The 17,277-nt window shown below is 37.3% G+C and overlaps 1 protein-coding gene across 1 annotated transcript; it reads left to right on the top strand.

Annotated features, from left to right (window-relative positions):
• The first annotated feature begins 238 nt into the window (after positions 1-238).
• On the top strand, positions 239-14,432 carry LOC144194650 (solute carrier organic anion transporter family member 3A1-like). Its single transcript, XM_077713857.1, has 10 exons — positions 239-647; positions 3,627-4,086; positions 9,889-9,987; positions 10,647-10,913; positions 10,992-11,156; positions 11,968-12,166; positions 12,229-12,364; positions 12,457-12,629; positions 13,356-13,420; positions 13,645-14,432. The coding sequence occupies exons 1-10, from the start codon at positions 414-416 to the stop codon at positions 14,046-14,048; spliced, it is 2,202 nt and encodes a 733-aa protein (XP_077569983.1). The 5' UTR covers positions 239-413; the 3' UTR covers positions 14,049-14,432.
• The last annotated feature ends 2,845 nt before the right edge of the window (positions 14,433-17,277 follow it).

The following is a 17,277-nucleotide window of genomic DNA, read 5'->3' as shown; positions in this document are numbered from 1 at the left end:
TATATATATATATATATATATATATATATATATATATATATATATATATATATATATACATACACATATATATATGTAATTAATATACAAGATAAATAATTGTTGTTGTTGTTGTTAAACGTTTAAATGGCCGTATATATAGATAGGCAGGTAAACTGTATGATGACGTCAGGGCTGATCGAGCGATGACGACGTCGGTGATGTGAAGGAGGAGCTTAGGTAGCCGGCACGTGCCGACGGATGGGCGGAGCTTAACTGCTCGTCCTTCGGCCGCAGAGGATTGCGGCTCGGAGCCGGCCTGACCACTCACTCACTCACTTCGCTCATTCGCTCACTTGCTCGCCTTCGGACGAAACCGACGGACCGACGGACGGGTTGGCGATGCCGAGTCGTCCTCTCTCGCGGGGCGCCGAATGAGCGCCGCCCGGCCGGACACGTCGCCGCCGCCGCTGCCGACGTCGACAACGACGTCCCCCCGGCGGCCGCATGCAGACATGCAGGTGAAAAATCAGAGCGTCGGCGGCGACGACGAAACCGAGCAGGACGACGTCAGCCAGAAGAAGACCTCGTGTTTTTCTAACATCAAGATCTTCCTGTTGTCGGAATGTGCGCTCATGTTGGCTCAAGGAACCGTGGGCGCTTATCTGGTGAGACTCGAACGTCATGACCGGGGGTGGGGAGGGGACGGGGGGTGGCTAATTCCTGGGTGACGGTAATCGTCACCCCGACGGTGGGGAGACGAGCGAGGCCTTTGCAGCAGTCGCTTAACGTCGCAGTCTCCCCACGTTGTCTTGTTGTTGTTACCCAACGACGTGCACGAGGTCCATATTTAAAGAGGTGCAGTTACTGTAGCAAACCCCATCACCACCATTAAGATGCGGCGGCTGCATCATATAGTCAAAAGGAATCGAGCCAAAACCAATAGATCATATGTGTCAAAGTGGCGGTTCGGGGGCTAAATCTGGCACGCTGAAACATTTTGTGTGGCCCGGAAAGTCAATGATGAGTGCTGACTTGATGTTTTTGGATTAAATTGAAATGAAAAGTATAGATATATATTAAATTTGCTGATTTAGTCCCCTTTTAAATCAATAATTGTAATTTTTTAATACATTTTTTCTGTGTTTTTAGTTCAAAAATCATTTTGTAAAATTTTAAAATATATTTTTTAAAAAGCTAAAATAAACATTGTTTTAGATCTATAAAAAAATAATATTCAGGGATTTTAATCCATTTATATTAAAAAAAATCGGAATATGACCGTAATTTTTAAAATATTTTTTTCTGTTTTTTGTTCAAAAATCATTTTGTAAAATCTGTAAATATATATTAATATAGCTCAAATAAACATTGTTCTGGATCTATAAAAAACTGAATATTCAAGGCTTTTAATCCAGTTCTTTTAATCCATTTATTATATAAAAAAATGGGCGACCCGGTGGGGTGTGTGGTTAGCGCTTTTGGGCTCGCATCTCTGGGGTCCTGAGTTCAAGTCCAGGTTTGTCCACCTGTGTGGACATTGTATTTTCTCCATCCCTTGGTTCAGGAAATGAGATATTTCAAAGTCGTTGGTTAAAAGAAGCATTTTAGTTTTCAGTAAGGTGATGTAGTCTATGGACTATAAGTCGCACTGACGTCAACATTTTATTATAAGGTTTTTAAAGTGATAGTTATCTAAAAAAATATTAATATTTTGTCTGATTCATCCCTATTTGACTTTTATCTGAACATATAATATTTTTCTCTGTATCATTTAAAAAAAAACTTCAATAATCCGACTTATACTAAAATACAATTTTTAATATATCATTTTTATTAATAATTATTGTTTATTTTGACACTGAAAACTTTTACGTCTTTAGCTTTTTGGGTAATTAAAAAAATGGGAGGACATTTTGAAAAAATATGTTTTTTTAATTAATTATTACATATTTTGAACTAAAAAAAACTAAAACATATATAATAATTAGTACATGAAATGCTATTAAATAGCTGATTCCTAGTTGTAAATATATTAGACGCCTATTAGCGTCAATTTTCTGGCACACCCGGTTTGGAAAAAGCACTTACTTGTGGAAATAAATAAATAAATAAATAGTGTGTGGCTTTTAAAAGTCAATTAAAAGTGCATTATGGTTTTGCCGCCGCAAGACTCGTCCTTGAACGCTGCCAAAATCAAAAGTGCCTTTCCATATTTTTTTTTCCACAACCCGTAATCGCTATATTTTAATTTTTCCACCGCACATGCTATCTGATTGTTTTTTTTCCGTTTGTCTTTCAAGGGCGCATGTTTTTGTCTTCTAAGGTTGTGGTTTTATTTTGTAAGAGTTGTATTAGATATGAAATGATTTTTCCAAAGAGCACTATGGCAAAATGAAATATGAAAAAGTAGATGATCAAATTAATAAATTATGTTAAATTATTCTTATTTATTTTCAAGGTGTACGTCTATGAATCCTTTTAGATTTATATTTTAATTATTTTAAATTTGATAGAATAGTCTGTATCATTAGAATTTTTTATAGATATCTTTTGCATTTGTTTATTTATATTGTTTATTTTTATTTAACTGATTTATATAGTTTATTTTAATTTTATTTATTTATACAGTTTATTTTATTTATTTTTATAGTTTATTTGAAATTTATTTATATAGTTTATTTGAAATTTATTTCTTTATATAGTTTATTTGACATTTATTTATTTATATAGTTTATTTTAATTGTATTTATTCATATAGTTTTTTGAATTGTATTTATTCATATCGTTTTTTAAATTTTATTTATTTATATAGTTTATTTTTATTTGATATATGTATATAGTTTATTTTAAAATTATTTATTTGTATAGTTTATTTTAAGTGTTTATTTGTATAGTTTATTTCAATTGTATTTATTTAATACTTTATTTTTATTTTATTTATTTATATACTTTGTTTTGATTTAATTTATTTATATAGTTTATTTTAATTTTATTTATTTATATAGTTTGTTTTAATTTCATTTATTTATATAGTTTATTTTAATTGTATTTATTTATATAGTTTATTTTAATTGTATTTATTTATATCGTTTTTTAAATTTTATTTATTTATATAGTTTATTTTTACTTGATATATTTATATAGTTTATTTTAAAATTATTTATTTGTATAGTTTATTTTAAAATTATTTATTTGTATAGTTTATTTTAAGTGTTTATTTGTATAGTTTATTTCAATTGTATTTATTTAATACTTTATTTTATTTATTTATATACTTTGTTTTGATTTAATTTATTTATATAGTTTATTTTAATTTTATTTATATAGTTTGTTTTAATTTCATTTATTTATATAGTTTATTTTAATTGTATTTATTTAGTTTATTTTTATTGTATTTATTTATATCGTTAAAAAATGTTTTTTCTGTTTTAATAAGGGTGACTCTACTTAGAAAATAAATCTTTATTTTTTTCTTTAAATAGGGGTAACCCTACTTTGCGTTTTTTGATTTTTTGCGGCCATGTCTGGTCTACATTAACCGCAATAATCGAGGGATTACTGTACTTTTTTAAATAAGGGCCGTGATTGGTCAAGAGCCGGCACCTACGAAAAATGGTCAAATTTGTGTTTTTTTTCACCGGCAGGTGAGCGTCCTGACCACGTTGGAGAGACGCTTCAACCTGCAGAGCGCCGACGTGGGCGTGATCGCCAGCAGCTTTGAGATGGGCAACCTGGCCCTCATCCTCTTCGTCAGCTACTTTGGCGCCAAGGCCCACCGGCCCCGCCTGATTGGCTGCGGCGGCATGGTCATGGCGCTGGGGGCGCTGTTGTCCGCCCTGCCAGAGTTCCTCACCCACCAGTACGAGTACGACGCCGGCGACTCGTGGCGCGCCGAGGACGGGCGCGACGTTTGCTCCAACGGCTCCCGCTCGGCGAGGGACGACTCGGCGCACAAGTGCGGCGACCGGGCCGCCACCAACATGATGTACCTGCTGCTCATCGGCGCCCAGGTGCTGCTGGGCATCGGCGCCACCCCCGTCCAGCCTCTGGGCGTGGCCTACATCGACGACCACGTCCACAGGAAGGACTCCTCTCTGTATATAGGTGAGTAGTTCGCTACCGGGTCCCATTCGGGGATTGGCTAGCTCGTTTCTTAGCGCACTTTGCGAACCCATTATAAGACAACCCTTTCTTTTTCAAGAGTTTGAAAAAAAAAAGACTTTTTGAACACCAAATTATTTTTTTTACTACTAGTACTAATACTACTACCACTATTACTACTACTACTACTACTACTACTACCACTACTACTACTACTACTACTACTACTACTACTACTACTACCACTAGTACTACTATTACTACCACTACCACTACCACTACTACTACTACTACTACTACTACTACTACCTCCACTACTCTTTCTACTACTACCCCTACTACCACTACTACTATTACCACTACTACTACCTCCACTACTCTTTCTACCACTACTCTTTCTACCACTACCCCTTTTACCACTAGTACCACTACTACTACTCCTACTACCACTACTACTACCACTACTACTACCACTACTACTACCACTACTAATACAACTACCACTACTACCAGTACTACTACCACTACTACCAGTACTACCACTTGTACTTCCACTACTACTACTACCACTACTACTACTACTATTACCACTACTACTACTATTACCACTACTACTACTATTACCACTACTACTATTACCACTACTACTACTACTATTACCACTACTACTACTATTACCACTACTACTATTACCACTACTACTACTACTATTACCACTACTACTACCTCTACCACAACAAATACTACAACTACCACTACTACTACCACTACTAAAGTAGTACAGTTATACTTCCACTTACGAACAAATTAATTTTGTAAGTAAAAGTACAACAGTACTAGTTACTAGTTTTTTTTCTCCCCAAACAACGGTCTCGATGAGTGGCCGTTGTGCAAATCTCAACACGGCTAACGTGTAAGCTAACCCAATGAATAATGCAGAGTGACACAGTAGCTGTTAGGAGTTGTTTAGCAAACACGGCAGCCCGCCATTAAATATTAAGCGCAAACACTTGGTGCAGAAAAGGCCGCCCGTGGGCGTCCAGCCCATCGATCGCGGCCTCCGAGTGCGATTTAACCCTCCGGGAGTACTCGGGGAACTACTTACTACTTAGCCATTGACTGAGATGAGGTCACCCACAATGCACCTGTGCACAAGATTCCCGAATCAAAGTCAAACATGTACGTTTGCTTGATTAGAGTGAATCTTTTAAATGTTTTGTGAGTGAGTGGGCTAGCAAAACAGTATTTTTTTAAATTAGCATTTAATCATTAAACGTTGTGTTCAAATCCCATTCTTGTTTTTGTAAATATTCACGTGTGGAAAGCTAGATTTATGTGCGTCCATCTTACAAATAGTGACGTATGACCAAACAAAATGGTTAATACATTTATATTGTGTGCATTATTTTAAAAAAGAGAACAATTTAGTTCAAATGAAAAACAAATAATCGCCAATATGACTTTCAAAAGAATCTGGAGCAATCAAAAACTATTGTATAAGTATTATCAAGGTTTTCCGTTATTAAACATGATGCGTTTGGGTGTGTGTGTAATTCCCATCAAAATCACTTTTTTACAGTTCTTTTTTAAATTCAATTTTAACACAATTTTAAATATAATTGTGACACAATGTGTTCGTCATATTGTGAAATAAAGTTTAATTGGAGTTCATATATAGCTACAAAATTTAATGCTATCATACCGTTTCAATTGTCTAGGGCCGTAGGGTAGAAACATAGGTGATGAGTAGAGTGTTGTGTTTTACAGGTTGTTCCTAAACGCACCGCGCGACTGATTGGCTAGAATTGAACAGGTTAGCGAGTTTCAAACAGCCCGAATGGAAGGCTCTTGTTTTCTTTTGTTTTCGTTGTAGACGCTAACAATATATACACGTTTAAATGTTTTTGTCTTACTTTGTGTGACCGTTAAAACGTTTGAAATCCCGGACAAAAGATGGGCACGCGTACGAGTTGTCAGGTATGTTGAAGATTCATTTTGGCTTATTTTATACTCATTTTACCAATTCTTCGTCGTTATGAGCTAAAGTTAGCCAGCGGATGCTAACGTATTTTCAGTCATTCTTGCATGTATTTTTTCCTTTGGGAACAGAGCTCCGGTGCATTGTGGGATACTGGGTTTTCGTCGTGAAGCTTATGGGGGTTATTTATATTAAAGATGGATTTTCATCATAAAATAGCAGATTGATTTTTGGAGAAAGATGACGCCATAAATTGAGCTATTTTAGTTGTGATTTCTTTGTACTGCGAGGCTTCAATAGTGTTAATGTAAATATAGACATATTATACATTAAGATGTATAATTTTAATTAAAATGGACGATTTCCGATAAATTCCAATCTGATACTTGATCGGGCACTTCCCTAACGTCAAAATTTGCTGTCGAAAATGTCCTAATTTTGAAAAACCAAAGCTGCACCGACCGACGACATCGTGTCAAAATGGCCGACAAGATATTGAAAAAAATGAGAAAATTCAGTTTCCGCTCTTGGTTTAATTTTGAAAAACGGGTCACGGTGACTCATTTTTCAGCTGCGCCAGCTTCCACATAATGACCACGTTTTGTGTTCCCCAATGTTCTTTTCTCCCAACAATACGGACCGAGCGTCCTAGCGCAGAAAGCCCTGTCGCTAACAAAAATAGCCACGTGCTAATAGGATTATTGATTGTTGTCAGCAGCTGTGACCGATACGTCTGGCCCAGACAAGCGACCCCTCCTGTCTGACGCATCATTTGTCTGACCTTTTTGCGTTAAACAAGCTTGCTGTCACGTCCTTCTTCGGATCAGGGCTTAAGCACCCCCCGTGACCCAATTGAGGATAAAGCGCTTCAGAAAATTAGATGATATTTCATCTTTAATACAAAATTGCGACACTTTGACCAATTTAAAAGCATTTAATTGTTAATTGAGTGAAAGAATTTACATATAAAGTACTCCTACTTACGAAATTTCCAAGTTCCGAAAAAAATATTCATTTCGTAATTAGAGGTACCACTTTACTAACATTAAAGCCATGCAATGATCCTTTTAAGAACGCTAACGTCTTTAGCGTTTAGCGCCTCCACGCTCCAACGCTCTAAAAAACAATCATCCCATTTTTTTTTTCCCCCGGCGACAGCCCCAACGCGGCTTCCGACGGAAAACCGCTGCGGCAGCGCCACGGTAGACTCGTTTAGAGCGAGCGGCGAAGGAAAAAGCCGCGCCGTCTCTCCCCTTCTCGTCTTTTTCCGGGCCGTCGTAATGCGCGTAATGAAGCGCTGCGAGGCCACTGCAGCAAAATGTTTGCACTCGGGCCAGAGCGATCGTGCCGAGGAAACGCCGGACGCTGACTCAGCGCTTGGCTTTTTCAGCGCTGCTGCGCCTTTGCCAGCCAGCCGGAGACTCCACACGGCAAATCATTCCCGCGACTTTCTCCCTCTGTGGGATTTGTCTTACACTACGCCAATGGCGCCCGTCGCCGCTATACCGAAATAAAAAAAACATGCAGGAATAATACTACATACTAAGGGGGCGGGGCAATGTCTTGATATGGTGATAAATTACCTCCACTTACAAATGCTTTTACATACAATTTTTTTAAATCTTGAAATGGTGATAAATCAGCATAAAGTCATACCTCTACTTACACATTTTTCTACATACAAGTTTTGTATCTTGAAATGGTGATAAATCCCCAAAAAGTTGTACCTCTACTTGCAAATGCTTCTATGTACATTTTTTAAAAAATCTTGTAATGGTTATAAATCGCCATAGTCTTACCTCTACTTACAAATGCTTCTTCATACAATTTTTTAAAATCTTGAAATGTTGATAAATCCCCATACAGTCTTACCTCTACTTACAAATTCTTCTACATACAATCGTTTTGTATCTTGAAATGGTGATAAATCCCCATACAGTCTTACCTCTACTTACAAATCTTTCTACATACAATTTTTGTGTATGTTGAAATGTTGATAAATCCCCATACAGTCTTACCTCTACTTACAAATTCTTCTACATACAATCGTTTTGTATCTGGAAATGGTGATAAATCCCCATACAGTCTTACCTCTACTTACAAATCTTTCTACATACAATTTTTGTATCTTGAAATTGTGATAAATCCCCATCAAGTCTTACCTCTACTTACAAATGCTTCTACATACTATTTTTTATCTTTAAAGTCTTACCTCTACTTACAAATGCTTTTATATACTTTTTATTAAAAATCTTGAAATGTTGATAAATCCCCGTACTGTCTTACCTCTCCTTACAAATGCTTATAGATACAATATTTGTATCTTGAAATGTTGATAAATCCCCATACAGTCGTACCTCTACTTACAAATCTTTCGACATAAAAATTTAAAAAATCTTAAAATGATGATAAATCCCCATACAGTCGTACCTCTACTTACAAATCTTTCCACATACCATTTTTTTTAAAATCTTGCAATTGTTATTTGAATATTTTTAAAGGGTTTTAGTTGGAATTTCTTTCAGAACCAAATGAGAGAATTTACATGTATAATACTGCTATGCTAACGCTAAGGCAACAAGAAGTTCTGAAAGCAATCCATTTCATGAGTAGAGGTACCACTTTTACTTCCAAAAGGTTAAATTGCACGGATTGGTCTTCACAGGCAAATCATTTATTTATTTATTTATATTTGATTGATTTCAGGGGCGCCGGAACGCCATCGCCAGCCACTAATGTGTTTTCCAACGACCTCGTAAAGATCCATCTTCTTACTTCCTGGTGTCATATTACACATTTCCGCCAAGTCAATCAGAGATTTACATCAAATAAGTGCGACCAATCACTGAAATTATCCTGTCGTAGTCAGAGGTGGAAAATGTACGCACGTTTTATTGTTTTTAAAATATTCCAATCTGTTTTTTAAAGTGTTTTGCGTAGCCTGGGGTCGGGATGTCTTTGGTGTGTATGACCAATCACTTGGGCTGCGGTCAGACTTCCGTTTGAATCATTTATGATGCTACCGGCTCGTCAATCAATAATTGAAGTACTTGAACGTGTTCCAAAAAAAGCGTGTGTTTTGATTGCCTCAGAAAGTCCATTTTATTTCATTACGTTTTTCTTTTTAGTGAATAAAACCCACATAAAATTGCTATTCATTCCTTTTGTCCACCCAAAAAAAATCTAAAACTAAAACTAATCTCATTATCATTCACCTAAAACAAAAAAATCCTTATATTTATGCTCATTAATTAAAAAAATAACTCAAAAATTCCCACCAATACACTCATACATTGTTCACAGATTTTTTTATTCATTATTTCCATATAAAACTAAAGAAAATTAAAAATATTAATTTATTAAAATATAATATACACAACATTTATCCAGTTTTTATAATAATAATTATAAAAGCAAAGTCCTGTAGCAGGAAATTTAATTTTTGAATATGATAATATATTATACGACATTATGAAAAGTAAGAACTGGTGAATTATGAAAATATAACGCACCGAAAAGTGAAAAATTGTGAAAAAAATTAATAAAAACTGAAATAAATAAGTATTAAATAAAAAAATAATAATATAATGGAAACCTTTTATAATGGATTATATGATATAAAACTATTTTTGTGTGTGTAATTCTACTATAAGGGCAAAACATATGTTTAACGTGTAAATATATTAAATAATAATATAGATAAGTGAAAAATCGTGATTTAAAATCCAATTTGCTTGATGCCAAGCGGCCCAGCGTTGGCTTAATAGCGCCCTCTGCCGTACATGACTTCAAAGCGCCATTTAAACCCCATTCATGTTGTCTTGCAGGTATTTTATTTTCAACCCTGGTTTTCGGACCCGCCTGCGGCTTCATCTTGGGTTCCGTCTGCACCAAAGTTTACGTGGATGCCGTCTTCATTGACACCAGTGAGTTTTTTTTTTACAATTATTCTTTGGTTGCATTTTAATTGTATAAATACATCTTTTATTTACGTGTGCCCCCTGTGGCGAAGATTAGAATCGCAGTGTACTCGTACATGTATAAGGACAATACATGCATTGGATATTACATAGACGAGGGCAGACCGGTGAATAGTGATTAGCGGGTCGGCCTCACGGTGGGGGATCTGGGTTCAAATCCAGTTTATCATATATATTTAGATTTTCCAAATTGATTTTTGAACTAAAAACAGGGAAAATGGATTAAAAAGTTACAATAATATTTAGATTTTTTAATAAATGGATTAAACCCCCTGAATATTCAGTTTTTACAGATCTAAAATAATGTTTATTTTAGCTTTTTTAAATATATTTTTAGATTTTACAAAACGATTTTTGAACTAAACACAGAAAAATTGATTTAAAAAATTACATTGATTGATTTAAAAGGGGGGAAATCAGGGAATTTAATATACATCTATATCTATCATTTTCATTTGATCCTAAAACATAAAGTCAGCACTCATCATTTACTTTCCTGGGCCACACAAAATGACACGGCGGGCCAGATTTGGCCCCCGGGCCGCCACTTTGACACCTCCGACATAGACGGTCATTTTGTTGTTGTGTCGCCTCGTCCCACCCAGGTAAATTGGACATCACCCCGGAAGACCCTCGCTGGATCGGGGCCTGGTGGGGGGGCTTCCTCTTGTGCGGTGCCTTACTCTTTGTGTCAGCCCTCTTCATGTTCGGCTTCCCTCAATCCCTGGACGACCGAGTGCTGGAAAGCGGGGGGGAAAGCCGGCGGGCCATGTTGCCATCCCCCCTGGGCTCGGACTGCCGGGCCAAAAGCAAGGCGGGCGTCCATGGCTTCGATATGAACGCCGGGCTCTCTGTGTGTCAGCATCTCCGAGGTAGTTTCCCGCCGATTTTTAGCCTCGGTGGACTGTCCCAGTCACCCCCGCGCTGTGGATGGACTTGGTATGTTCCAGTGATCCCGCGGGTTACGCGCCACCTGCTGTCCAACCCGGTGTTCAGCTGCGTGACGCTGGCGGCCTGCATGGAGATAGCCGTGGTGGCTGGGTTTGCCGCCTTTTTGGGGAAGTATTTGGAGCAGCAATTCAACCTCACCACCTCCTCGGCCAATCAGCTGCTAGGTTGGTCTTCCTGTCGTTTGTTCAGCGGGGGAGGGGGAGGATGAAATTGTATTTACGTTACAGGTGGTACATTAAGAAAATAGTATGGGGTTAACCCATATCTTATTTTGAAAAGCTTCGATAGATTATTTTATTGTGAAGTGAATGTGTTTTCTTGTGGTTTTGAATGGAAGGGTGAGTAACTTTTTAACTTCAGGTGCTGCACCCATCTCTTATTTTGAAAAGGTTTGAGATATTTTTAGTACATGCTTTTATTGTGAAGTTGATATAGAAAGTTTTTTCAGTTTTTGAATGGAAGGGTGAGTAATTTGTTAACTTCAGGTGCCGTACCTATCTCTTATTTTGAAAAGCCTGGAGACTTTTCATAGATGCTTTTATTGTGAAGTGAATGTGGAAATTTTACTTGTGCTTTTGAATGAAAGGGTGAGTAACTTGTTAATCCTGGGTTCTCCACCCATCTTTTATTTTGAAAAGCTTCAAGAGACTTTTAGTACATGCCTTTACGGTGAAGTGAATATGGCAAGTTTTCCTTGTGTTTTTGAATGGTAGCGTGAGTAACTATCAGAAATATTCATTCATTTTCTGAACCACTCAAACCTCACTAGGCTTGCGGGGGGTTCTGGGGGCTATCCCAGCTGACTTCAGGCCAGAGGCGTGCACTAGGAGACGGACAACCAATTAGTTAGCATGGAATTAGCTTAGCATGCTCGTTTCCAGCCATCATCACGACTCTAAGCTTTTATTTTTTTTTAACTTACCCTCTACTTAACCACATAGACTGACAGTACCTTCTTCTTTTGTCCCGTTCTAGGCATGACGGCCATCCCTTGCGCCTGCCTGGGCATCTTCCTGGGCGGCCTACTGGTGAAGAAACTCAACCTCTCGGCCCTGGGCGCCGTACGCATGGCCATGGGCGTCAACCTGGTGTCCACCGCCTGCTACGTGTCCTTCCTCTTCCTGGGCTGTGACACGGGTCCCGTCGCCGGGGTGACAGTGGCCTACGGCAACGAGTAAGCCCAACCCCCCTTTGCGTACGTAGCCGCGATACAGATGGCCGTCGGTTGTGTGGCAGGACGCTGAGACGCCGGCATTCGCCCGACGCCCCTTGCATCAGCGGCTGCAACTGCTACACGGCGTCCGTCAGCCCGGTTTGCGGCTCCAACGCCGTCACGTACCTGTCCGCCTGCTTCGCCGGCTGCACCAAGCCGGTAAGCCCCGCCTCCCTCACTACTCTTCATATGGAACCCATTGTGTTTCTCTTAATTCTGTACTGATTACGCCGAACTTCCCCACGGCTCAGAATTTGACAGGTTGCACGTGTATCTCGGCCAACGCGGAGGAGGCAGTGGCCGTCCCGGGAAAGTGTCCGAGTCCGGGCTGTCAACAGGCCTTCCTCACCTTCCTCTGCGTCATCTGCCTGTGCAGCATGATCGGCGCCATGGCGCAGACGCCCTCTGTCATCGTCCTCATCAGGTTAGATCATGTGTGGGAAAGTGGTGGCCCGGGGGCCAAATCTGGCCCGCCGCATCATTTTGTGTGGCCCGGGAAAGTTAATGATGAGTGGAGACTTTCTGTTTTAGGATTAAATTAAAATGAAGAGTATAGATGTATATTACATTTCCTGATTTTCTAGTTTTTAAATCGATTATTGTCATTTTTTAATCATTTTTTTCTATTTTTAGTTAAAACATCTTTTAGTAATATTTAATAATATATTTTAAATAAAATATGAAATTAACATTGTCTTAGATCTATAAAAAGTTAATTTTTAGGGTTTTTAATCCAGTTCTTATACCCATTTATAAAAAAATATGCCTAAATATTATTGTAATTTTTTAATCATTTTTCTGTGTTTTTAGTTCAAAATTAGTTTTGTAAAATCTAAAAATTAAAAAAACATTGTTTTTGATCTATAAAAACTGAATAGTCAGGGCTTTTAATCCATTTATAAAAAAAAAATCTAAATATTGTAATTTTTGAATCATTTTTTTCTGTTTTTAGTTCAAAAATCATTTAGTAAAGTCTAAAACTATATTTTAAAAAAAGCCACAATAAACATTATTTTAGCTCTATAAAAACGCAACATTGAGGAATTTTAATCCAGTTTTTTAAATCCATTTATTAAAAAAAAAAAATCTAAATTTTATTGTAATTGTATTGGGCTGTTTCCTCCTTCTTACCTTCTTCTTCTTTTTTCAGAACGGTGAGTCCGGACCTCAAGTCGTACGCCTTGGGAGTCCTTTTCCTGCTCCTCAGACTCATCGGTGAGATTTGTCTTATCAAAATCAAATGACGTACCGCTGATCCTCACCAGGATCGTCCTGAGATGAAAATTAATCTTCGCACTTACCTTCATTGCACCGACTTGCTTTGGACCATTTGTGTTTCCCTTAATTCTGCACTAACCCAAAAAAACGTGAAAAATATGGAGAACCAACTTAACCAACCCGTTAACCTCGGACCGACCATTTTGTCCCGCCCCCCCCAGGCTTCATCCCGCCTCCACTAATCTTCGGCATGGGCATCGACTCCACTTGCCTGTCCTGGAGCTCGGTTTGCGGCGAGAAGGGCGCCTGCCTGCTGTACGACAACGTGGCCTACCGCCACCTGTATGTCAGCATCGCCATTGCGCTCAAGTCGTCCGCCTTCCTCCTCTACGCCACTACGTGGCGCTGCCTCCGCCGCAACTACGACGACTACATCAAAAGCGGCGAAGGCTTCCTGACGCCCACCGATCTCTTCTCCTCCGACCTCACCTTGGACCGCCTGAGCCGGGAGGCGGGGCCCGAGGAAGACCCCGCCCACGCCTCCGACGGTGGCTCTGCCCACACTAAGTTCGTCTTCACCTTGGAGGACCGGGACGGCTGCCGCGACACCGAGTCCGTCTTGTAGACGTCTCCGTCCACCGTGAGTTGACTTCTTTTGCGTGCCGAAAATCTTGAGGTACACCAGCAGATGGCGCCATCAATTAATAATGGTTCAATTCTCATCAACAGGAATCAAATAAACACCAAAAAAAGTATTTCTAATCCGATTATATGTCGGCAAAAGGGGATATCCGTGCACGACAATTTATGGAATGTAGAAAAGAAGTCATGTAATGTTTTTAATGTCAGCATTTTAATGACTTTTTCGCCCAAAAACACTTGGATTTCTTAATATTACGCAAAAAAACAGCTCTAGGTACCTATGTTTTTTGGTTGAAAAAAAGACAGGATTTTTGGGGAAAAATGACATTGGTACCCATGTCGTTTTTTTTTGGTTGAAAAAAAGACAGGGTTTTTCAGCCAAAAATGACATAGATGTCGTTTTTTTTTTTTGGTTGAAAAAAAAGACAGGATTTCCCCCCAAAAACGACATAGGTACCCTTGTCGTTTTTCCCCAAAAATGACAGGTACTTATGTTGTTTTTACCCTAAAATGATCACACAGACTTTACGCCGACAAAAGTTGAAGTCCTATAAACAAAATAATTTCTGATTCACGTAGTGTAAAAACATCGGCTTAAATCTCGTAATATTCCGGAAAAAAAATTCACCCAAAAAAACTTTTCACCCAAAAAAGTTGAAGTACAAAAAAATATAAACAACTTCACGTTCATGTAATGTTAAAAAAATGGCTTAAATCTTGTAATATTACATTTTCCCCCAAAAAATGACGGTAATCTCTTCATTTTCTGCAAAAAAACAGTTTTGTCCTCACATAGACAAAAGTTGAAGTCCTAAAAAAACAAACAAATTCACATTATGTTCAAAATAAGCAGCAAAATGACTTGAATCTCATAATTTTACAATTCTAATCTTGCAATACTAAAAAAAAAAATATGACTTAATATTGCTCATATTTCAATTTTCAAATGCTAATATTAAGCTTTTTCTCTCTGAATTTTACAGCGTTTGACTTTTTGGCAGATCCTCCGACGAACTCTGGTTGGGAAACACTGAGTTAAGTTAAGATAAGTGTCTGTTATTTCTTGAGGTTGCACTAAAATCGATTTTTTTTAACAAAAAGTTGGACATACTTGAAATTTATTCCGTCTTAATTTAGTCGTCGGATCATAACGTCCAATCAAAAGCTGGCAAAACAAAAGTGAATTTTTGAAGGGTTTTGTTTGGCTCGACCAAAAAAAATCAATTTCTAATTATAAATTCATTTTTAAAACTGATAAATATTTTTATATATACGGGGTTACAAAGTAAGTATACAGTTATTAATTATTGCATTGGGGATGTTATAACTGTACTACTTTTGTACCCCCTGTATAGAAGTATTTATTTATATTCACTTTTTGAAGTTATTATTTTGGTGCATTTTTCTATTTGGCCAACAGAAAAATTGTCTTATTTTTTGAGGAAAAAAATGCTAAAAAAATGCAATGCAAGATATTTTTTATTATTAAATATGAATTAATTAACTATTATTATGCTTGGAGGGAAAAAAATAAGCATACAGTTAAGGATTTAAAAAAAACACGCACAAAAATAATTTTAAAAAATTAAACTATTACTTCTACTGTATACTTATTTTTGCCTCCTTGTATATAAATAATGTTTTATTATTTGGCTTGATCAAAAAAAATATTTAAAAAAAAACATGCAATTGGGACTTCTTTTCCCATTGGACACCCACAACAAAACCCACAAAAACATGATAAATTAGTTATTAGTCACATGAGTTGCTGTTATCGATTGCATATTTGATGTTTGAACTTTTTAAAAATGATATTTACATTCTATAAACGTCGCTAATGTAGCTAACCTGAAAAAAATTGGACGAACCGACAAATGTAGCTTAGCAATCGGCTAATGGGGAAAAAATGCGGGACACCTCATCTCAATCGTCCCTAGTGTGTGTGTGTGTGTGTGTGTGTGTACATACATAAAACGCCAAAGTGACACACAATGGCGGACAAACACTAGCAACCTCCTCCAGCTTGTATGTAGCCTCTCCGCGACCAATCGCAATTTATTCCGTGGAACGAACGCAAGTTGAACCCCGCCCCCTTCCTGACTGTTGCTAGGTAGAAATTGAACTCTTGTCAAACAAGCGGCGGACATGCTTTCCCTTTGGGAACTTCCTCTCGTCGTTGCCGTGGCGACACACGCGGAAAGTAGTGGTAGACGCTGTTTAAATTTCGGCATTTTTTTTGCCTTGTCATGCAAAAAAAAGTAACTTTTAGAATGACAATGCCTTTTTTTGGATGGTAAGAATGATGATGGTTTAAAAAAAAGTGACTTTTTGGCCTTTTCCCGTTGGGATCGCTTAATTTATTAATTTATTGTTCTGCTTTCTTCCACGTTTGCCTTGAAAGGAATAAGACATTTTAGCAAATAAAATTCCTATCCTTTCAAAAAAACTATTTCAATTGCAAATAGCCGCCAAATTTAGGATGTTTTTTTTTATTATTTTATAAGTACATATTGTGAAGATTTAACATGACGTCAAATGTATTGTTTACTTTGGAAACGTGCTATTTATTTAATTTATTTTGAAGGTTTGATTTTGTTTCCATGACCTGAGCTTTTATTTTTTTACGTTGCACATCTTGTATATTCTTGGGAACGGTTTGCGATGATTGTATGTCCATTGTAAATAAATGAAATATACTATTTTTGCTTTTAACATTATGTAAGTATTGCCTGAATGTTATATCAAATGAGATAGTTTATATTAGAACTTCCAATACTACGTTTTTAAATATTCTTTTCTTCTTTTAATACTAAATTAGTGCATATTTGCATTCATATATGAAGTCATGCAAACTCCATACAGGAACATCTTACAATTGTCAGGCTAACATGCTAACTGCTAACTACTTGCCCACCATAAATACGTATTTACAGAATCAAAAGATTAATGACTATTTATTTTTTAATTTAAGAAAAAAAACCTTACTATACAATACATGGTCGCTTTTTATGAAGAAAAAAATGTTTTTTTATACATTGTCATTTAATTATCGATCCTTTTGGTGGTACTAACATCCGGTGACGACATCGCTGTGCGCCAATCGAAACCAGACCTGCCGGGGCACTATTGGAAAAAGGAGGGTCACCAACGAATTCTGTAAGTATTCTGTTTATATATATATGATTTATGTAAACTATCCGTGGCAAATAAAT

Source organism: Stigmatopora nigra, chromosome 3 (assembly GCF_051989575.1).
Source record: "Stigmatopora nigra isolate UIUO_SnigA chromosome 3, RoL_Snig_1.1, whole genome shotgun sequence".
In the NCBI taxonomy this organism is placed as follows: Eukaryota; Metazoa; Chordata; class Actinopteri; order Syngnathiformes; family Syngnathidae; genus Stigmatopora; species Stigmatopora nigra.
This window is presented reverse-complemented; position numbering and strand designations above follow the sequence as displayed.

Coding starts and splice junctions, on each gene's coding strand:
- LOC144194650 (XM_077713857.1), top strand. CDS start 414: ATGAGCGCCGCCCGGCCGGACACGTCGCCGCCGCCGCTGCCGACGTCG. Junction 10,914..10,991: donor TGTGTGTCAGCATCTCCGAG/GTAGTTTCCCGC, acceptor GGTATGTTCCAG/TGATCCCGCGGGTTACGCGC. Junction 13,421..13,644: donor CCTGCTCCTCAGACTCATCG/GTGAGATTTGTC, acceptor CGCCCCCCCCAG/GCTTCATCCCGCCTCCACTA.